General features: G+C 43.5%; 3 protein-coding genes across 4 annotated transcripts; 1 reads left to right on the top strand and 2 right to left on the bottom strand.

Moving 5' to 3' along the window:
* Window positions 1–5,614: 5,614 nt before the first annotated feature.
* Window positions 5,615–10,771, top strand: LOC119353793 (peroxisomal (S)-2-hydroxy-acid oxidase GLO4). Of its 2 annotated transcripts, none has more exons than XM_037620473.1 (11): window positions 5,615–5,763; window positions 7,844–7,994; window positions 8,084–8,208; window positions 8,302–8,348; window positions 8,437–8,514; window positions 8,599–8,723; window positions 9,198–9,258; window positions 9,415–9,477; window positions 9,821–9,890; window positions 10,002–10,102; window positions 10,236–10,771. In XM_037620473.1, exons 2-11 carry the CDS (start codon window positions 7,849–7,851, stop codon window positions 10,518–10,520), a joined length of 1,101 nt encoding a protein of 366 aa, XP_037476370.1. In that variant the 5' UTR covers window positions 5,615–5,763; window positions 7,844–7,848; the 3' UTR covers window positions 10,521–10,771. The 2 variants fall into 2 exon arrangements, with proteins under 2 accessions (XP_037476370.1, XP_037476371.1); XM_037620474.1 differs by having other exon boundaries at window positions 5,619–5,763; window positions 7,847–7,994.
* Window positions 10,772–10,977: 206 nt separating this feature from the next.
* On the bottom strand, window positions 10,978–14,305 carry LOC119353794 (DNA-directed RNA polymerases II, IV and V subunit 6A-like). Its single transcript, XM_037620475.1, has 6 exons — window positions 14,149–14,305; window positions 13,282–13,315; window positions 13,016–13,185; window positions 12,889–12,940; window positions 11,410–11,477; window positions 10,978–11,322 (listed from the first exon to the last, which is right to left on the bottom strand). Exons 1-6 carry the CDS (start codon window positions 14,181–14,183, stop codon window positions 11,253–11,255), a joined length of 429 nt encoding a protein of 142 aa, XP_037476372.1. The 5' UTR covers window positions 14,184–14,305; the 3' UTR covers window positions 10,978–11,252.
* A 3,262-nt stretch (window positions 14,306–17,567) lies between these two features.
* Window positions 17,568–19,994, bottom strand: LOC119353792 (40S ribosomal protein Sa-2-like). The gene is made up of 5 exons (XM_037620472.1): window positions 19,758–19,994; window positions 18,949–19,211; window positions 18,668–18,865; window positions 18,362–18,560; window positions 17,568–18,034 (listed from the first exon to the last, which is right to left on the bottom strand). Exons 1-5 carry the CDS (start codon window positions 19,897–19,899, stop codon window positions 17,922–17,924), a joined length of 915 nt encoding a protein of 304 aa, XP_037476369.1. The 5' UTR covers window positions 19,900–19,994; the 3' UTR covers window positions 17,568–17,921.
* Window positions 19,995–22,507: the final 2,513 nt, after the last annotated feature.

Genomic DNA, 22,507 nt, shown 5'->3' with positions numbered 1-22,507 from the left:
CGGCAACGCTCACTGTTCATCCAATCGATCGGCTTCAGTTAGCAGTAGTAGCGAAGGAATCGCTCGATCGGGTTCAGTTAACAGCCATCGATCAATCGATCGGGTTCAGTAACGCATAGCCTGCAGTGCAATCGTTCGGGTTCAGTTAGAGCCCAACGCCTCGCTCGGGTTCAGTTAGAGCCAACGCCTCGCACACACGCGCATACATGTACGAGAGAAACGCGCAACGCTCGGCCCCCGACCTCCCACCGTAACCGGGAACTCCCCAAAATTTTCCTCCCCTCGCTTCTACCACGGTTTTTTCCGTCATGGACGGCCCAAAAAATGTCATGCAGCTGTGTCTCCGGCCCGCCCAGGACGAAAAGCCCATTTTCTGTCATAGAAGTAGGAGCCCACCACATCTATGATGATACCGGGTTTTGTCACAATTATCGTCATAGAAGTGTCATATGTATGACAGAAAAAAAATCGTTCGGCCCAAAATGTCACGAATGTGTCTTTTTTTGTAGTGTATGTCAAAGGCCAGAACATCCACTCAAGAACTTTGGGATCTGCACCCAAAGAACAGGTTGTGGCGGAGAAGAAAAGGAAAAAAGGGTCAAGAAGACCATGGCCAGAGTAATTGGGAAGCCCTCAATGATGGAAGATGAAGAGGAAGAGGTTGCTGCACCAGCACCTAAAGCTCAAAAGGTTATGGGAGATGCTATAAGATCAGGGGTTGCTCCATCTAAGCCCAAAGAAGCTCCCAAGGCAGCTGCTCCAAAACCCAAAGCTGCACCCAAGAGGAGTACAAGGAATATCCCAGCTGCAGAGAAGAACAAGGCCCCAGTGCCTGAAGCTGCTATAGAAGAAGAAGATGATGAGTCACATGTCTTGAGGAAGTTGAAGCCCAAAATTCCATATCACAATGATGCTCATCCAGTAGCTGAGGACATGAAGCTCAGGAAGGATGCAGGACTTAGACAGTGGAGTTGACTGATTCCTATGCAGTCAGGAGAAGAACTGTTGTGGACTACAGGTTCCATACAAAGAAACAGCAGGACTTCTATGAGACAGTGTTGCTTGACAAGAAGCCTATAGTCTTTGGTATGAGATGGGTGGACTGGGAGTACATCAGGAAAAATGAAGAACACTATCCTGGAGTCTATGATAGTTTCAAGTCTTGTGGAGTAGAGGACTTTGTTGGGCAGAAGCTCATAAAGTGGAATGATGAGCTTATTATGCAGCTCTACTCCACAGCTCATTTCTACCCAGATGGAAGGATTGTCTGGATGTCTGAAGGTACTAGGTACCAGTCAACGGTTGAAGAATGGGCAAAATTGATCAATGCTCCTAAGGAGAATGAAGATGACTTGGATGTCTATGCCAAGAAGAAGAAGGATCACAACACCATGGCACATATGTATAGAGAGATCCTAGATGCTGCTCTTGAGACGCACAAATTTGGATCAGTACATTACCTTCTGTCAGGTTTGCCAACAATCAACTGGATCCTCAGGCACACTCTATTGCCAAAGTCAAGTGATCACAAGATGATCAGAGGCCATGCAATTAACCTGCTTCACATATTTGATGTGCCTCAAAAGTTCAAAGTCATGAGCCTAATTGTGGAAACTATAAAGAGAACAGCTGCAGATCAGAAGAGAAGTTGTGGGTATGCCCCACAGATTCAGGAGCCAATCAACTTTAAGATGGGCACTGGCACATATCTCTTGGACAAGGATCATATGCCCATCTACCCAGACTTTGAGGACAACATTATGGTAATGGATGAGAATGAACCATCTTCTGTGCAAGCACAAGAAAAGAGGGAGAAGGCAAGGAATGAAAAGGCTGCAAAGATGCCAACCATTGATGAGGCATCTCAGTATCTTCTGAAGAGCAAGCAAGGTCAGCTTGGCTACTTGATTGCCTGCACTCTGAGGATTGAGAAGGGATTGGCCACCCTGACTCGAAACCAGGAGAGCTTGGAGAGGATCATGGAGCAGAAGTTCTATGATTTAGATGTGAAGGTCACTGAGATACAGTCAATTGTTGAGCAACTTCAGGATGAAGTGCAGGAGAAGAAGGGCAAGTCTACCACTGATGCTTTTGCTAGAGTGCCCAGAGGACAGAGATCTGCTGCAGTGCCAGTTACAGACACCAGAGCAACTTCATCTGCACCAGCTACAGCTTCAGTGCCACCAACTCCAGCACCCACTCCACCAGCTCCATCTACATCAACTGATGCCTTCGTTCTTGGAGTTTTATCTACACCACCACCTGAAGACCAAGCCTGAGAGTCGATCTAGCACTATGCATTTTTTATGAACTTTTTGGTAACTTGTTGCCAAAGGGGGAGAAAATGTATAGATCATAGGCTTCGAGAGAGAGAGTGTTGCTCTTTGTTCTCTCTTGTTTTTTTTGGTGGTTGAACTTTGTTATTTGCTTGTTTAAGATACTTTATGCTTTTGTGTGATACTTGGATGATCATGTGTTTGATCATATGCTACCTTAGTGCTTGTTGGATGACATTATCCTTTTATATCCCCATATGATCATTCACTTTGCTTGGTGATGAGTGCATGTATTTAATTATTATCATTTTGAGCGCTCCACCAAGATGTATGTGACATGGAAGAGTAACCCATGGTCCTAACTCATTGTGCATTTGCAGTCCAAAGCAAATCTTAAACTATGCACAAATTTACGGGGAGCTCTTGCTTTTCACATACTTCTCAAAGCGACAATATTTTTCACTCTTATTATCATTTGTCAAAGCTTTGATCTATATGTTGTCATCAATTACCAAAAAGGGGGAGATTGAAAGTGCAACTATTCCTAGGTGGTTTTGGTAATTCCTAACAACACATAGCTCATTGAGCTAATGCTATTTCAAGATTAATATTTTAGGAAAGCTCAATAATTGACATGGCATGAATGAGAAAAGTGGACCCCTCAAAATGCTAAGGACAAAAGGATTGGCTCAAGATCAAAGCTCAAGACTCTAAATTTTCTATTTTAGTAATCCAAGATCATATTGAGTCTATAGGAAAAAGTAATACTATTAAGGAGGGATGAGGTGTTGCTTAATGAGGCTCTTGCTCAAAGTGCTCAGTAATATGCTCCAAAGCCCTCAACTACTTTCTCACATCCACATATGACCTAAACCAAAAGTCAAACTCAGCCCCACCGATTCTTTCTATCCGACGCCACCGAGTTCAGATGTCATAGCCACTGCCACAAACCCTAGGCAAATCGGTCTCACCGATAGGGATCTCGGTCTCACCGAGATGGGATTGTAATCTCTCTGTTTCCCTTCATAACGTTTCGGTCCCACCGAGATGAGCGATCGGTCCCACCGTGATTGCAATGTAAACTCTCTGTTTCCCTTTCGTAACATTTCGGTCTCACCGAAATGAGCGAATCGGTCCCACCGAGTTTACCCGACCAACTCTCTGGTTAGCTTATTACCAAAATCGGTCTCACCGAGTTTGTGTAATCAGTCTCACTGAGATTACGTTATGCCCTAACCCTAACCATATTGGTCCTACCGAGTTGCATGCCGGTCCCACCGAAAATCCTAACGGTCACTAGATTTGCTGAATCGGTCCAACCGAGTTTATCAATTCGGTCCCACCGAGATTGGCAAGTTGTGTGTAACGGTTAGATTTTGTGTGGAGGCTATATATACCCCTCCACCTCCTGTTCATTCATAGAGAGAGCCATCAGAATGAACCTACACTTCCAACTTACCTTTTCTGAGAGAGAACCACCTACGCTTGTGTTGAGGCCAAGATATTCCATTCTTACCATATGAATCTTGATCTCTAGCCTTCCCAAGTTGCTTTCCACTCAAATCTTCTTTCCACCAAATCCATATCCTGTGAGAGTGAGTTGAGTGTTGGGGATACTATCATTTGAAGCACAAGAGCAAGGAGTTCATCATCAACACACCATTTGTTACTTCTTGGAGATTGGTGTCTCCTAGATTGGCTAGGTGTCACTTGGGAGCCTCCGACAAGATTGTGGAGTTGAACAAAGGAGTTTGTAAGGGCAAGGAGATCGCCTACTTCGTGAAGATCTACCCTAGTGAGGCAAGTCCTTCGTGGGCGACGGCCATGGTGGAATAGACAAGGTTGCTTCTTCGTGGACCCTTCGTGGGTGGAGCCCTCCGTGGACTCGCGCAGCCGTTACCCTTCGTGGGTTGAAGTCTCCATCAACGTGGATGTACGATAGCACCACCTATCGGAACCACGACAAAACATCTGTGTCTCCTATTGCGTTTGAATCCTCCAAACCCTTCCCTTTACATTCTTGCAAGTTGCATGCTTTACTTTCCACTGCTCATATACTCTTTGCATGCTTGCTTGAATTGTGTTAAGATTGCTTGACTTGTCCAAAGTTGCTAAAATCTGCCAAGAACTAAAATTGGGAAAAGGATAAGTTTTATTTGGTCAAGTAGTCTAATCACCCCCCCCCTCTAGACATACTTTCGATCCTACACCCTGACCCGAGATCACCGGCGTCACACGCGCCGCCGACGCAAACGACGCCCGCTCGACGTCCGTCCAAAGCCTGATGGCACCTGGTGGCGGAGGGCCTGGAGGGGGCGGCGGCAGAGCTGAAGCAGAGCGCCGCGGCGAGGCTGGGGGTGAAACGGCCGACGCCACAGCAGCAGGAGAAGCCCTAGGACGGAGGGCCGACGGGGGCGCGGCGGCTGCTCCACCGGAGACAAGCTGCAGGGGCGGGTGCAGCCCCGCGAGATGTGACCTTCCCCCCGGCACCGAACATAGAAACTGGGGTTCCTGCACTCCGCCGAGATGTGACCATCGTCTTTGCCACAATTGTAGCAACAGCCAAACAGCTCAGTCGGCATCCTGGACTCCGGCGGCGAACGAGGCGCAGCCAACACGCGCTGAGCATGGCGACGCCGCTGGGGGAAGGCAGGGCGGGCAAGCGGCCCTCTCATGTTTTACTGTTTTACTTGTTGTTTTAGGATGCTCTTTATTATTCCGGTTATTTGTGCATGTGATACGGTATGCTTGTACGGATCAAAGACTTTGCATTATTTTGTGGTTTGAATACAAGCATACTTCTTTTAAAAAAAATGCAGAGTTACTTGAAGTTGACACTGATGAGATGAAATTGCACGAGCGTGACTGCAATTTTCGTTCTCACTAGTGTAGGGCCAACATCACCGGAAAATGCCAATGGAGGCCGAGCTCCAGTGAGCTCGTTTTCAATTTTTATTTTTTTGGAGCGCAAAAAATTCTAAATTTATTTTTTGAACACACATGCACATGTATACTATGTATATGCAAAATTTACAGTATTATACGTTTACATGTGGCGTACAGGAAAAAGACAAATGCATATTTTTTAATGGGCCTTTTATTTTTGTTATTGGGCCAGAAATTTGTTATTTTTGTACAGCCTACGAATCACAACATTTTTCGACGAAATTTAACACGTTCTTGCGGAATACATATAGGTTTTCATGGTATTTTTTTCAGATTTTTTTGGAACTTTTAAATACGCTTTTTGATTTATTTTTTTAAATACCGAGCTCACTGGAGCTCGGCCTCCAAAAATCCGCACTCCAACATCACCCTCTTCTTGTCCTTACCTGTCTTCTGACATCATCACACTCACTCGATCATCCACTATCCTTCCCTTCCCAGCCAGCAGCTAGCATAGCAATCAGTCTCCCCTTCTTGATTTCATCCTCCCCGACATCTCCGGTAGCTGCCCATCCTCCCGAGTCCTCAATCGCTACTACAGGTATGGTGCCTGCCTGCTGCTCCACCTCCACGCACGATCCCCTCCTTCAATTCGCTGTCTCCTACGGCCGTCCCGCTCTCGATTTGCTGTCGATCTCCGGCTGACCGGCTGCTCTGCGAGACCCCGTGGGGGGCCTGGCAGATGAGACCGCCGTGTTACTGTGGATCTTGAATGATCCCCGACTGTGTGGTGCAGTGAAATGATTGAAGTTGCGTCGGAGATCCAGTGGCGATTGTATGTCCTCCCGCTGTTTTCTTCTTAATTTGTCCCCCGTCTCGCCAGACCCAGTCCCGGGGCCTTATCTTTAAGCTCAGTAGGACACCTCCTTCCTATGATGTTCCAGTAAGCAGCAGGTCAAGTGTTCGACCTTGGGCCTCACAAGGTTTCTCACTGGTTATTGCGGTTGATCAGAGCGGACTGTTTGAGATTTGCTCCTCCGATCATGAACAAACGCTTTGTAGTCCCGAAGACGTGCATCATCTGGATTGGCCCAGCCTTTATTTGAATGTAGATGCGTGTTTTTGCGCCTGGGTAGTGAACTTCTGAATGTGCTTAGTGGTTTTAAGTGTTGAATGTTTGTATGAACTGGTGCTAAGCCGTAGCACAGTCTATCCATTTTTGGAACGTAGTAGAGGAGTACTCGAGTACTTTTTATCGATAGGCTGGCTCGCATCAGGTATGCAGTTACACTTTCAAAGGACTTTGTACTTGAATAGTTTGATCTGGAGCCATTTTGATCTGCATTGTACTCTTCGATTCCCTGCAGTTGTCAGTGACCAACAGTAGAAACTCACTGTTTTGCCCCTTCAATTTGCATCTACCCTGAGGCCCAACAAAAATCCGCACCACTTTGTATCGGTTCGGCCGTTTGGGCTTTATATATAAAGCTGGGCTGAAGCCTGTTTCGAGGAGACTGAACAAAAATGAGTTATGATACGCATTCTCGCAGTAAAAACTTCTCTATGTAACTCCTAACTTAAAAACAGTGAAGTTATATTATAGAAATTGTTGATAAGTTATAGTGCTCAATTATTGGCAAGTTTTTACACCTGAATGGATATTAAATCAAATTTTGTGCCTCGAGTTTCTTCGGAACTGTACTCTTGTTGCATTACTTCTGTATATGTACCTTTCTATAAAATCTGCAGAATAAGAATTTTAACCATCTTGGCTGAGTCCGTTGTGATCGGATTATCTTCTTTAGAGAAGCTACATGATTAGATTGTCAGTAAGCTTTTGTACCAAATTGAATAAATCAAGTTTGGCACTGCAAATGTTTGTCTAACGGCACTTTACTCCATAAATGGTATTTGCAGCATGATTCAGATATTTCAGTTTACAAACATGTTTTATTAGTACAGCTGCATCATCATAAAAGGCCTGGCTATTTTTTTCAAATGCAATAGGCTGATTTTCTTCTATGCTTCATAGCATAATCTTAGAAGAAAATAATTTTCTTATAAATTCAACTTCAATCAGCAATCAGACCTTTTTGGATTTGACGAATCAATAGGAATCGAAACAAGAAAAAAAATGCTAAAAATAATTCTGCCCGAGGTCGACCAATGGAAGATGGCAGGGGCCGTGGCCTTGAGGAGCTTGCCTCTGCACGCTCGGCCTCCAGTCCTACAATAGACAGTGGTAGCAGTAGGGCTTTGGCTTTCTTCTTTCATACCTTTTAGGCTTATGTTGGTTTTTTTGGTTCTTTCTGGTTCTCCCGGTTTACGCATGTAAACTTTGCACCAATCTTGGCGTTCTTTTCTAATATAAAACGCGTGTTCGAGAAAAAACAAATTGGCTCAAAGATCAAGGAACACAAGCAATAGGTTGTCTACTAAAAAAGAAAAGGGCAGCTCTGAAAGGTGGCCAGTACTGTATTTTATAGTTCTTTCGGACGTATATAGAGACTTCAATTTAGAGCTCTGTATATGTGTAAAAGATGTAATGATTTGGCACTAAAGTACTGAAAAATAGGCATCTAGTTGGACAGTTGGTCATATGTAAAGAAAGATCTGAACCGATGTATGGTTAAAATTCAGATATTTGCATCAGCTGAATGACCTCTAAACATTCTATGTAGAAGAAATGGAGAATAATCTACCAGTCAATATTCGTGAGTATCAAGAACTCGCCAAGAAAGCACTGCCAAAGATGCACTATGATTATATCAATGGAGGAGCGGAGGATGAACACACATTGAGGGACAACATTGCAGCATATGGAAGAATTTTGTACTGTTCCTATACTGCCTCTTCCAGGTAAAATCTTCATTGACCTGAAGAGTTTGGACTTGAAGATTTTCTCGATGTGTATTCTGCAGGTTGCGACCTCGGGTTCTTGTAGATGTCAGCAACATAGACATGTCAATAAACTTATTGGGATATGACATGCCCTCGCCCATAATTGTTGCACCAACGGGATCACACAAATTGGCAAATCCAGAAGGTCTCATAGTTCAAAACTTATTTTAGAATGTCAAAAATATGACATCTAAACTTTGTAATATCTCTACATCTCTTGTTTCAATGCTAATTTCAGGGGAGGTGGCTACAGCAAGAGCTGCAGCAGCATGTAATACCTTAATGGTTGGTGTCAACTGACAATTCATGATCTTTCAATCGTGTTTTATTTCATCTGTCAATTGCTATATATGTTCATTTTTGTCAAGTACAGGTGCTATCCTTCTCAGCCAGTTGCAAAATCGAAGAAGTTGCCTCCAGTTGTAATGCCATTCGTTTTTACCAGTTATATGTATGACATCTAGACTTCAAGCTCGATATAATTCCTTTCGTGATAATGTGATCTCAGATTTTGTTTTATGTACAAACATTTTAGGTGTTTAAGAACAGAGATATTTCAGCAACATTGGTACAACGGGCTGAGAGTCATGGGTTCAAGGCAATTGTTTTGACAGTTGACACTCCTATGCTCGGTCGACGTGAAGCAGATATCAGAAATAAGTACAATTTTATCTTCAAAGTTTTAAATATTTTGTACAACAATTTGTTATTTTCCTTCTACATATACTACCCTATTTTTTGCGGCAAACCACATGACAAGATAATATGCTTCTATTTAAAGATAGAGTTTATTCGTTAGGACTTTAAAGTTTGCATATACTTTTAATAGCTCAAAGTATACCTGATCAATCTGCAATGTTATAGTTTGAACCCACCAAAATAACCATATGGGAATTTCCCTCTTATAGGAAATCTGGTGATGTTAGTACCATCTTAATAATATTCTTTGTTAGAGAATACCAACTTAATAATATGATATAACTCGATTCACTGAGGTTAAAATTTGATAAGCCTACAAATGTCTCATGCCTGAAATCGTACCTAAAAGATATTTATATGGCCTTTGAATGTCATAAACAGACACCATGGCACAGAATTCTTATGTTTGGTTTGCTGATCTTATTGTTCATGCAGAATGGTTGCTCCTGCGAATGCAAACCTCGAAGGTTTGATGCCAATAGATGATCTCGATACGGTGAGTCAATGCCTGCTTGATGGAATATCTTACCTTGAGCATGTTTACTCGAGGATAATTTGTCCGTGCTGGACAGATGAACAAAATAGTTTATGACATTCGGACACTACATGGATTCATTTTTCTTTCTGAAAGGCTCATATTTCTCATCTGCAGACGGACGGGTCGAAGCTTGAGAAGTACGCGCGCGACACGCTGGACCCGTCTTTATCATGGAAGGTACAGCAAAATCAGCACCCATATGCAAATTTAAAGCTTTAGATCCTACAGCATGTGCGCCAGTACTCCATAAGTATGTTCAACAGTAATTTCAAGGACAATTCTGCCATTCTGCATGACCCATCTAGAGGCACGCTATACATTCAAAGCCCTCTGGCAAGAACAGGGTTGCCTATCAGTAGAGAACGTGCCTTACATATAGGGAGACAGTAACCTTGAATTGCTCCAGTACTTGGCTGCTGCTGCTGCACTGATGTCCGAAACAAGGAGCCAATCCTTCAGGAGCATAATGGAAGTTGGAACGTGAATTCTGACATTCTCTCTCCGGTAACCCTGTGTGTAGGACGTGGAGTGGCTGAAATCCATAACCAGCCTGCCCATTCTACTGAAGGGCATCGTGACCGCCGAGGACGGTAAGTCGGCAAACGCTGTTCGGTATCTTCAGTCATTTCAGAGGATAAATTTGTTGATCATATCTTTCATCTTTTATACATGAAATGTTGAACACCATGGGGAACAAACAGCCAGGAAAGCAGTGGAGGCCGGGGCAGCCGGCATCATCGTGTCCAACCACGGCGCTCGGCAGCTCGACTACGCGCCGGCCACCATATCCGCCCTCGAAGAGGTTCACTGCACCAATGCCCGTCGTCTTCCATTTTGTTCAAAGGGTGTGTGTGTGTGTGTGTGTGTGTGTGTGTGTGTGTGCAGCATCATAAAACACATTCTAAAGGCGGTGCTTCGCGTGTGTGTGTGTGTAGGTAGTGAAGGCGGTGGCGGGGGCGGTCCCGGTGCTGGTGGACGGCGGAGTCCGGCGGGGGACCGACGTGCTCAAGGCGCTGGCGCTGGGGGCACGGGCAGTCATGGTGGGGAGGCCGGTGCTGTACGGGCTGGCGGCGAGGGGCCAGGCGGGGGCGAAGCACGTGATCGAGATGCTCAACAGGGAGCTGGAGCTGGCCATGGCGCTCTGCGGCTGCCGGAGCGTCGCCGAGATCACCCGGGACCGCGTGCAGACCGAGGGCGACCGGTTCAGGTCGCTGCTCTGATGAGCGACGCGCGCGGCATTCGCAGCACACTGCATACTGTGAAGGACACGCTGCATGTGCCAACGCCGGCATCGATCATTCGAGATGCTGGTAGTAAACTAGCTAAGGATCTGTAAAATGGGAAATTGGATTTTGATGCTTTGTGCAGCCCTGAGAACAAACTTGCATTGTTTTGCTGAGAGAAGGATTTTATCCAAACACCCAGCATATATAAGTTGGATTTTATCCAATTTTTCTTTTGAGAGTTCGTATTAAGGTTTGAATGGACGCGCTTGTATTTCTCTGTTCCCAACCCTAGCACTCTGGTTGATCTATTCAAGACATCTACTTCCTCCGTTCCTAAAATATTTCAATATGGACTACGACTACATATGTAGTCCATATTGAAATCAACGGAGGGAGTACTACAAAACAATTGATCTATTCAAGTCATCTACTACAAAATGTGAACACGAAATAATCGGCAGAATGTCCTGCACCACGCTCACAAAAGGAGGTTAGAGTAGGGTATTCATTAGCAACTTGTAGCTGCATGCAAGCAATGGTCCAAGCAAACTAACGCAACCACGCAATTGGTTTACAGTAGTAGCACAACACAATGGGCAGACATAGCCCACACATGTTACGGTAACATAACATTGTCACAGCAGTTCAGTGCTAAGCATTGCATATAGCTACTAGGGCAAGGTTTTGTTGCAGCACAGAGCCTTCCATTCAAACAGTCTACCAGCTTTAGTCCCCGCCAACCTGACGCTTCCACGAGTCCTCCACAATGAGCTCGTCGACTCCCCAGTCCTCGTAGCTATTTCAAAATAAAGTAAAAAATGAGGCTATAGTACATAATAGCCAGCAAAGAAAGGTGATCATTGGATTTTCCTTTAAATCTCACCTTCCATCAGGTAAGTATCGCCTAATCGTGAAGGGGATCTTGCGTGCTCTCAGTTCTTTCATGGCAATCTGAAGATGCACAAAGACACAAAGATCAGCGGAGCAGGCAATTTAGTAACTACTCCCTCAATCCCATAATACAAGAGCGTTTTTGACACTACACTAGTGTTGAAAACGCTCTTATATTATGGGACGGAGGGAGTAGAAATGAGTGCGATGGTATACTATGTTCCACAGTAAATGGGAGCAAAAACCATCTGGGTAGTGTTTGTAATGGACTATTGACAGACGAGGACGAATTTCATTTCAATTACCCTTTGCAAGAGCATTATTACTTCTCAAAATATCGACCGTTTCATGGTTTTTCTGCTCTTACCTAAAACTATTCAGATTCTTTTTGTTCTGACAAAACAGAACACATATTGTAGAATGTGGTTTCAGAGAAAGGGGTAGAACCATAGGTGATTAACAAGGACATCCTTTTGGTATAAAATGGTGTAATTTAGTGGTTTACTGCTTACAATCCCTGTTCATACAACTGGAGTAAATAAGAATCCTAACTAGCTAGTAGCTACATGTACATAGGTACAATGACTAAACCAAATTCAGTAGACAAACAGAAACGCTTATTAACTTCTGTTATGTCTAGCGCTATGCTTTATAAGGAAAACACATACTCACAAGGTAGACTAATACAGCAAGAACATTTTCATAATTGCACATAAGAACATTTCCTTGTACTGGCATATTGAAACTTCAAACTAAGTGCCTAATTAGATGCAATATTACAAAGCAAGAATCCCAATAATTCAGTAGAACAATGAAAACACATCAGTAACTGGTTGCATTGCTGACCCGTGATCCTAAGAGACTATACACTATCAATTATTCCCTCCGTCCCATAATATAAGAACATTTAGTGTCAAAAATGTTCTTATATTATGGGACGGAGTATTTAACAATCAAACATATCTACGTTAACAAATTCATAAATATAAATATTTCCAACAATGTTGGATATTCATTAGTTAGCACGGAGTAATTCAATATAAAGTACTCCTCCGTCCAGAAATAAGTGTTGCTCAAACGGATGTATCTAGCACTGAAATACATATAGATACATTCGTTTGAGCAACACTTATTTCCGGACAGAGGAAGTAGATTCCTAGATCACCACATCAGAATGTCAATCTTCTCATTGCAAAGCCTATTCATAAGTTTATATAGCTCCATATAAAGTAGATTCATAAATAAGCATGGTCGTTCTTATACCTGGCACACGACTAATTCCACAGTATCAAGGCAATCAATCTCTACTTTAAAAGTAAATTTCCATCTAAATATACTATCAGAATTTTTCTAGAAAGAGAAGTACAACAAGACAAGTGGAACTAAAGAATGAAAGCAAACAGCCAAGGCTATCGTCTAACTGGAAGCCGACATTAAAAGTATATGTAAGCAAAAAAATATACGACTTTACCTCAAGAGGATCAGTTTCGCCCTCAAGCTCAACCATAACTGGGGCATTCATGCTACAAAAATCAATGGGTCAATTACTTCATTAAATGAACACATTAACAGGAATGTGTACCCAGATATAAGTATACCTTATCTGCAAAGCACGTGTGCCAAGGATGCGTGCCCGCTCATACTTGGTCATATATTTTGTTGTATTGCGTGGACGGGCAGTCTTTTCCTGTTCCTTTTCTTCACCCTCACCCCCTACCACATCATCAGGGGCATCCTCATTGTTCTCAGGATCTTCTTCAACCCCTTCCTATTTAACAGTAATGCACCAGTAATACTTATATGAAGCTACAAGCTCTTCCTCTAAAGAATACCAGCAGTATATGAAATAGTGACAGATCTGCACCTCAATATCAGCTTCTGGAGGCTCATCCTCATACCTGCATAAGAAATGAGGAATTGTAACTCAAAAATTCATTCAATGAAATAAACTCTGATAGGTACAGTGGCATGAGAAGAGAAATATAAGGATCTATATTGACCCCAAAGGAAGTGAAGTACAAATTGTATATAAATGGTAATTCTACTAAAGTTAAGCATCCATATCTTTTTGTTTAAACAATTAGGCAGATAGTGTCACATAATCACAGTGGCACCCTGAAAAGATAGGCTTGAGTACCTGACCAACTAATGCATTAATTCTTCACCACCAAATCACAAATGGAAGGCTGAGCTGAAATTTTTATCCCAATTAGAAGCAAGACCTTACAGCTGCTGCTAACTTCGATGGGAGCATCAACAACTAACCTTTAACTCAAACATTTACCGCCTTGAAAAGTTGTATACCCGCAATTCAGGGGCACAATTTCCAAATCAGATGGGGAACAAAGCCTACAATCATGTCCTAGTCAACTTGAAGACAAAATATTGCACTGTCAATTGACAATCACACGAGCCTATTATGCGTGAGAACCAGTGCGAACTCAAAATCAGCACCAGGCGCTTCCGAAACCCAACGAACCATACCTAGGGCCTGATTGTCACCACTACTTTCGTGCGGAGCGCCAAATCAATCATCAAGGGCCAAGCTTCTGCAACCCGAATGCTATCGAAACGATGGCAACAGGTTCGTCCTAACGAAGACGCTACTCTGTCCAAACCCTAGCCTAGATTACGGTGATCGCGAGAGGGAGAGGGTGAGGGAGAGAGAGAGAGAGAGAGAGAGAGAGAGAGAGAGAGAGAGTGTGTGTGTGATAGAGAGAGAGAGGCGAACCCCATGTCAACTTCATTGTAATCGTCGTCCGCCATGGCTGCCGCCGCCGAGCGCTCCGGTCGCTAGGGTTTCGCCGCGGGAGGAAGCCTCGGGCGTGGGGATTATGGTGGGTGTTCGCCGACAAGGTGGAAAGGGGAAGAAGTTATTAGGGAGTACCGATGCGGGCACGCGGCTTCCACTTAATCGGGCTCTGGCTCGGGTTTGCGCCCACGGCAGGCCCAGGCTGGGAGGTAAGGCAGGATGATGGCCCGGCCCGGTTTTGCGCCCTCTCGTGCCTGTGAGACCCCGACCGGATCGTAGCCAGCTCAATTTTGGAATCTCTTCTCTACTTATTTAAAAAAAACGTAAGGTTTCCTCTCCCCTCTTACGTCGTTCACCCTTCGTCCATCCTTTCGTACGACCCCCACGGCCCCACCCCACCACCGATTTTCTTTCCTCCCTCCACCGGTTTTCTTTCTGCTGGTTCCCTATTTGCCAGTTTTATTCACATCTGGCTGGATGGACCCGCTATATTTTTGGCAACCAAATAATTCATGTATGGTAACCAATCTTTTGTTTTGTAATACAAACGTGATCAGTACATGTATGGTACGGTAATGAATATCCTCCTTGATTGCGCAAAAAAAATGAATATCCTCTTTGGTAATGCAATAAACTCAATGGAGGTCATCAATTTCCTTTCTTTTTTCCACCAATCGGTAAACAAACCAGAAGGAAGCAATCAGATGCATGTACGGAAGATAATCGCGGAGACCGCGCGTGGCATGCAGGAAGAAATTGTCGAGATCTGCAGAAACGAAGGAAAGAAATCTCTAGGCTGCTCGCACTCCCCCATCAACGGCCCTGCACATGCACTATCCATTTGGATTTTCTGAAAACGTGATTCATATATCTCTTTCTTATCCCTATGGCCTATCGTTGTGGGCACGTTTCATCTGTAGACGCGGGCGACCGAACAGGCTCACCGGTGTACCGCACCTCAAGACCATGATTCTCAAGATGCTGCGCCACGGCCGCCCGCCATGTCCGTAGCACCCACTGAGGTGAGCTCCTTGCATTCGCGTACGTGCATTAGCAACCATCACATCAGCTTTCTAATTGTGCTTATGCGTGGTAACAAAGCAGAGAGATCACCAATAAAAAGGCGGCAGCAGTAGCTACTGCTGCAAGAGCAAGACAGGACAGCGAGAGCATGTGACTCCAATTAGAATTCAGATAATGACAATCCTGCGGTAGTGGACAGTGCTTATCTTCTCAGATCATGCTGGTGTTGTACATGAGAAATTATAAAGGGGAAGTACAGATTCAGGTGGTGAAACAGTTAAGGAGTACAAGCTCAAGACAGTCAATGATTCAAGGCATGCACTAATGTCCAGATTTCCATACATTCCAGTATGTTGGTATATGTTAATGTATAACCTGTAAATTGTGATCATATGCCATGGGCACTGCTGATGGGATTTCGTCTCCAGAGACTCGATCGTCATCGAAGAGCAAGGTGACAAGGGTGGAAGCTGGACCACATAACATCATGTTGTACTACTATGTATTTAGAGTGATCATTGCATGCATCTTTCATTATTTTTGTAAATAAGAAATTTAATATGACGTCTCCTGTGCAGGTAACAGTTGTTTCACTTGCAAATTAGACATACAATACACTTCATCTCCCAAGCGAAGTAGACGACAATATGATTACGTATGTGTTGGTGTTCGAAAAACACAAGCAACTATTCCCTATGTAACATAATATAAGATATTTTTAGACATTATTGTAGTGTCAAAACATATCTTGTTGTAGAGGGAGTAGAACTCAATCTTGGGGTTTCATTGCCCGTTCATATTCTGTCCATATAAAAATGGGACCGAAGGATGCATTACATCTTATATTTGCTTTCTAGCTAAATGTTTATGAACAAGACATGATTTGGCAAGATGTGCATGAGGATTGTAAAGGTATATATTTGCCATGATTGTACTGGACCATTAAAATATTTATGCCCCGTTGCAACGCACGGGCAATTACCTATTGCTCAAAAAAAGGCAGCTCAATTGGCCAGGAGGCAGGAGATTACCCCTAAAAAAATGACCAGGAGGATAATTCTCAAAAAAAAAACAGGATGATCTAACAACAAAAACATTCATATAAAATTATGTATTTATTATAAAAATGTACTCCCTTTTTTTGCATGGTAAAAATCTACTTCCTCGGTTCCTAAATACTATAACACTTTTTAGAGATTTCAATACGGACTACATACAGAGCAAAATGAGCGAATCTACACTCTGAAATATGTCTATGTGCGTCTGTATGTAGTCCTATAAAAATCTCTAAAAGGCTTATATTTTAAAACTGAGGGAGTACGTGATGTATGGGAAAATGATAGGGTGGTCCAAACCGGTAGGAGCAGCAAGCGAAGAGTGGAGCGACATGACGGTGTGGCGCGCTCAGCTTCTCATCTGTTGCTGCCGTTATAAACTGGCGTGTAGAATTGGGAGGGCGGTGGCGGCACGTTTCGCCTGCGTCAAACGTTGCAAGATGGACGAAGCAGATGAGTGTGTATGAGTTTGTAAAACTCATTCGAAATTTTCATATAACTTTGTTCAGCTTCCAATATGTCTCAGGACTTTAGAAGGCCAGAACTGAGCTCAAATTATCCTGGGGCCTACATTTTCCTCTGAGTTGTACTAGAAGGCAAGGCCAAACCTCAACGGACAACCAATCCTTTATTGTAGGATAAATATGTTTGATTAGAGTTTGGACGCTCGATTCATGAACAAGAGTTTCAGAGCTCGCTATCGATGCACCTTTTTATTCACAAGTACCTCTGTGATCATACATGAGACCTGCAAGAAGCCCGGTAGTGGATTCCTCCTTTGGTGGGCAAGTCAAGTTGGGCGTGGTCGGTGTTGTTGCCAAAGCTACGAACAGAAGTGTTGTCAACGTATAGTTTTTTGACGCATCGGCAGTTGTGTTTTGAGGGCACCAACGATCCAGAAACATTTGAAGCTTGCAGAAAGTGAGAGGCGGTAGTTCTCGCCAAGGATCTTTGCATTGCGAAACTTGTCATTTTCAGGCGTATAGTTTGGCACTTGCTAGATGACGAGGGATTCCTCCAGCTCTGTTTTGTATCTCTATAAACATTGTTGTTAAAATTCTACTTCAAAAAACAGGGTGATGCTATTCAGCCCATGTTCGCTGGGGTGCATGGCAAAACCAGCGTTTCTGTCAGAGATTTATGGGTTGGAAGCATTCGTGTTGCCAGCACGTTCACAATTGTATGTCCCACAGCAAACATTCACTGAAAATTAGAGTTTGTTCGTGTCCAATGCAAAGAACCAAAGCCAGGCACAGAGACGCACCGACCAATTTCGTGCTGCCTTTGAAATGCAACGATTATAAGACCGCTTGCAAGTTATGAGCAATAGCCTCATAAATAAAGTAGACATATCTAGAGTATCACATGATCCGGGCTTTTATAACATTTCAAGAGAATCTGACCATACACTTGCTGGCAAAATGGAACTTCAAATAAAGCTATTCGATGAGAGGCAGCAGAAGGCTGGGGTGATAACTCCCAGCCCCTGCAGAGCCAAGAAGACAAAAATCGATTTCCATCTAACATAACTCAGCACTGTAAAAATTAAATCTACTTAACCAGCGTCTACCAACAGAGTACTGACGGGGCAAATAACACAGCCTTCACCCGTAAACCACGGCCGAACTCCTTCACTCCACAGTGCCGAGTAGCATAAACCTTGGGTCAAGTCCTTCACTCCCAGTTCGGAGTAGCAGCTGGTGCTGCTGCAGGTGCGGGAGCGCTGCCCTGTTCCCAGCCAGTAGGGGCAGGTGCTGCAACTGCATCCCATCCATCGGCCGCAGGAGCTGAAAATCAGAAATGTAATTTGAGTACATTTTGAACATTTCAGGCTTCAAACAATAGTCAAACTGATAGGCAGAGACAGGAAAAGAAAGTAGAGAATAGCAAATGGCATCTTAAAAGGGTAGGGTTAAAAAGGGGGTATGAATTAAATGTGAACTTGAAAACTTACTATTCCCAGATCAAGCAAAGACCATATAAAGCTAAAATTTATACTAACATAAACTAGGACAGCAGGTTGATCTAAAATGTGGGCTGAAACTGAGACTAGAGGTTGTTCCTAAAGTTCCAATTTAATTATGCAATTACAAAATAAAAGTCTCCATTCAAACCTGGAGCACCAGTCCACTCAGCCCCAGCCGGGGCTTCGACGGCAGCAGCTGGAGCTGCAGCTCCTGGCCATTCAGCACCCCAGGTATCTCCCGCTGGGGCAGTGTACTCTGCAACTGCAGCGTACTCAGGAGCACCCAAAGCCTCATCTTCCTCAAGCTCCTTAGCTTCCTCTGGGTCCCTGTAGAAGAACAGATCAACCTACAAAAGGGAAAACAGCATTCAGGAACAATTAGATGAAGAAAATATTGTATTAGTTCCAATAACCAAACAATGACAAGCAGACTGCTTCGTATGTGAAAGCTAACCATGATTTCCCACTTGTGTCCTGGGAGAATGGTACCACGCATCTGCAGAACCATCCTGGCGAGCAGCCAAAATAGGCAACCAATGCTCTGCTTCCCCTTGTTGTTAGCAGGAATGCCAATATCAACGTAACGCATAGGAGAGTCAGTGTCGCAGAAGGCAATGGTGGGGATGTTTCCAAGTGCAGACTCCTTGATAGGCTGTATACAGTTGAACAGAATGATTCATAAATGGCCCCATTTGACTAACAGAACACAATCCAGTAAAGAGAATAGAAGTGTACCTGGTGATCAGTCCTGGGGTCGGTCAGGATAAGAAGGCGTGGCTCACTGAATGAAGTCTGCATCTGGTTGGTGAATGTACCAGGAGTGTGCCTGCCAGCAATGGCGTTAGCACCAGTGTACTGGGCAAACTTGAGGACAGCCCTCTGTCCATAGGGCCTAGCAGATTGCACAATGATGTCCTGAGGGTTTTCAATCGCAACAATGACCCTTGCGGCCATCTGAAGCTTCTCCCAGGTCTTGCCAAGGTTGATGATGTAAATGCCTGAAAAGAAGCGCAAAAGGGCAGCATTGCTCACTTGCAGTTCATTAAGGTAAATTGCTGAAAGGAACTGTTTACTCTACACTAAAGCAGTTGGCACCAAGTTAACCTCATGAATTATGAATTACATGTTAAATGACACCATCTGAAAATACAGTGATTCCAGACTCTCCATTGTGATCACAACTGACAGTGGCAGGATCATATCGACACAGCAGATTCTAGTAGCCACTGAATCATCAAGTTACATAAGACTCAACAGACATTATGCGACTACAAACTGAACGAAGCAGCACCATCGATGAGAGGCTACTTAAGAAATATTTTCGCACAGCATGCTCATATGATTCAACAAGTCATTCCATCGCACGCGCCCATAATTAACAAGTAAGCACTACACCACAACCTATTGACCGCACATGCCTAGATCCAAGTATACTTTAGATTTAACAGCAGCTTTCTCGTGCGCCGAGATAAACCAACGGCACGGACGGATCTACGATTTCTAAGACGGCGCTCGCAAACAGCACAAAGGGATTCGCTATGTACCGTCAGTGCGGCGCTTGTAGACGTAGCGCTCCATCTGGAAGTCGCAGTTCTTGGTGCCGAGGTGGACGTCGGCGGCGAGCATCATCTGGATGTCCTGCTCGCGCTGGGACAGCGCCCGGACGCCACCGCCTTCAGCCGCCATGGTGGGAGGTTAGGGTTTCGGACGCGAGCCCCGTGCGCGAGAGAGCGAGGAGGAAGAGGAGGCACGGGTGGTGGCGGCGGGAGAGGTCGCGACGGGTTGGGGACGGGACTACTTATACGGGCTGGCCCGTGTGTGGGATAAAAACCCTAGCTCGGGCAGTTTTCCTTTCGCTCCCTGTGCCGTCCGGGCCTTTCTGTGGGGAAAAGGACCTGTTTGCGTTTCTGAGGTTTCTGGAGGCCCAGGACTATTTGAAGATTGAAACACAAGACAAGAAACAAAAAGTAGAAATGGAACGGATTGTAGGAATTTGATGCCATGTTACATTCCTAAAATGATCTGAAATGCACGAATGGTATGGACGTGGTTGTTTGGATGCTCCACAGGATCCACGGGAATTTTATAGATTGTATTTTTTTAGAGAGAAGAGGAGAAACAAATGTCATGTTTTGTAAGTTCGAGCGATGTTTAGATTCTTCCAGAATGTAAAATAAAGAGAAGATTTTTGTATGATTTTTCAAAAGTGACACTATGACCCAGAGGATGTCATAGGAAAATTTTCCATGACTATATGAACATGTAGCTTTTAGAGCATTTGGACACTAAACACATGATTTTTTTTAAACAAAGACTTAGTGAACACCTATTCAATTTTACCATAAAATCTGCAATTCCAGGGGTGATTGTAGGAAACATTATTATCGTCAACCCATTGTTTCTTGCGAGTCACATTTATGCAGAGCGTTGATATTGGCAGAAACTGAATGCCTCGTCATCGTAGTTGAAATCGTGGTACTATTCCATAAGATAGCATAACTGTATACAAACACTGATGAAAAAAGAAACATTACGTAGTCATATGGATTGTTAAGATGTGCACTTCAAGATGTGAAAACGTAAAGTTTGAGCAAATGTTTATAATCTTCCAAAATGCGAAGGAAAGGAAGGATTCTTGTACAATTTTCAAAGGTAGTCCTACAACCCAGAGGGCGTCATAGTGAAAAATTTCATGTAATCTCATTCCTATGAAAATCCTCTTAAAATTCATTTATGTGAAATGGGGACTAGTCGTTTTTGTTAATAGAGGGACCCCCCCCCCCCCTCCATTTTCTTTAATGAAACGACCAACATTTTATAACATGACTATGCAAACATGTAGCTTTAGAGTGTTTGGACGCTGAACACATGTATTTTATTTAAAAAACTGAACAAAAACCTATTCAGTATAACCATAAGTATGCAATTCTATGGATAATTGTAGGAAACATGATTATCGTCAAAGCCATTTGCTTCTTGTGAGACTCACTTTTATGTAGAACATTGATATTGGCCGGAAATGAATGCCTTGTCATCACAGTTGAAGTCGTGGTACTATTTTATAAGAGAGCATAATTGCACAAAAACACCAATGAAAAAAACATTACATAGTCATATGGACCGTTAAGACCTCAACTTAAAGATGTGAAAACATAAAGTTTGTGCAAATGTTTAGAATATTCCAAAATGCGGATGAAAGGAAAGATTCTGGTATAATTTTTCAAATTTAGTCCTGCGACCCAGAGGGCATAATAGGAAAATTTTCCATGTAATTTCATTCCTATGAAAATTCTCTTAAATTCATTTACCCCAGATGGGGACTAGCCAATTTTTATATATAGCCCCCCACCCCCCACACACACCCACACCCACCCACCCACCCACCCATTACCATTAATGAAACCACCAACATTTTACTACATGACTATGGAAACATGTAGCTTTTAGAGTGTTTTGACGCTAAACATATTGATGACCCACAAGTATAGGGGATCTATCGTAGTCCTTTCGATAAGTAAGAGTGCCGAACCCAACGAGGAGCAGAAGGAAATGATAAGCGGTTTCCAGGAAGGTATTCTCTGCAAATACTGAAATAAGTGGTAACAGATAGTTTTGTGATAGGATAATTTATAGCGAGCAACAAGTAACAAAAGTAAAAAAAGTGCAGCAAGGTGGCCAAATCCTTTTTGTAGCAAAGGACAAGCCTGGACAAACTCTTATATAGAGAAAAGCGCTCCCGAGGACACATGAAAATATCGTCAAGCTAGTTTTCATCACGTTCATATGATTCGCGTTCGGTACTTTGATATTTTGGTATGTGGGTGGACCGGTGCTTGGGTACTGTCCTTACTTGGACAAACATCTCACTTATGATTAACCTCTACTGCAAGCATCCGCAGCTACAACAAAAGTATTAAGGTAAACCTAACCATAGCATGAAACATATGGATCCAAATCAGCCCCTTACGAAGCAACGCATAAACTAGGGTTTAAGCTTTTGTCACTCTAGCAACCCGTCATCTACTTATTACTTCCCAATGCCTTCCTCTAGGCCCAAACAATGGTGAAGTGTTATGTAGTCGACGTTCACATAACACCACTAGAGGAGAGACAACATACATCTCATCAAAATATCGAACGAATACCAAATTCACATGACTACTAATAGCAAGACTTCTCCCATGTCCTCAGGAACAAATGTAACTACTCACAAATCATATTCATGTTCATAATCAAAGGGGTATTAATATGCATATAGGGTCTGAACATATGATCTTCCACCAAATAAACCAAC

The sequence above is a fragment of the Triticum dicoccoides genome, chromosome 2A (assembly GCF_002162155.2).
Source record: "Triticum dicoccoides isolate Atlit2015 ecotype Zavitan chromosome 2A, WEW_v2.0, whole genome shotgun sequence".
NCBI lineage: Eukaryota > Viridiplantae > Streptophyta > Magnoliopsida > Poales > Poaceae > Triticum > Triticum dicoccoides.
Note: the sequence above shows the minus strand (reverse complement) of the source record. Positions and strands in the feature narration are given on the sequence as shown.

Bases quoted from the DNA above. Each gene is read 5' to 3' on its own strand.
- LOC119353793 (XM_037620473.1), top strand. From the start codon at position 7,849: ATGGAGAATAATCTACCAGTCAATATTCGTGAGTATCAAGAACTCGCC. The intron at 7,995-8,083 runs GTACTGTTCCTA...TGTATTCTGCAG, and splicing joins GCAGCATATGGAAGAATTTT to GTTGCGACCTCGGGTTCTTG. The intron at 9,478-9,820 runs GTACAGCAAAAT...CCCTGTGTGTAG, and splicing joins ACCCGTCTTTATCATGGAAG to GACGTGGAGTGGCTGAAATC.
- LOC119353794 (XM_037620475.1), bottom strand. From the start codon at position 14,183: ATGGCGGACGACGATTACAATGAAGTTGACATGGG. The intron at 13,186-13,281 runs GTGCAGATCTGT...ACTGTTAAATAG, and splicing joins CTCCAGAAGCTGATATTGAG to GAAGGGGTTGAAGAAGATCC. The intron at 11,323-11,409 runs GTGAGATTTAAA...ATTTTGAAATAG, and splicing joins CGATACTTACCTGATGGAAG to CTACGAGGACTGGGGAGTCG.
- LOC119353792 (XM_037620472.1), bottom strand. From the start codon at position 19,899: ATGGCGGCTGAAGGCGGTGGCGTCCGGGCGCTGTCCCAGCGCGAGCAG. The intron at 18,866-18,948 runs GTACACTTCTAT...AACTGTATACAG, and splicing joins ACCCCAGGACTGATCACCAG to CCTATCAAGGAGTCTGCACT. The intron at 18,561-18,667 runs GTTAGCTTTCAC...TCCCTTTTGTAG, and splicing joins GACACAAGTGGGAAATCATG to GTTGATCTGTTCTTCTACAG.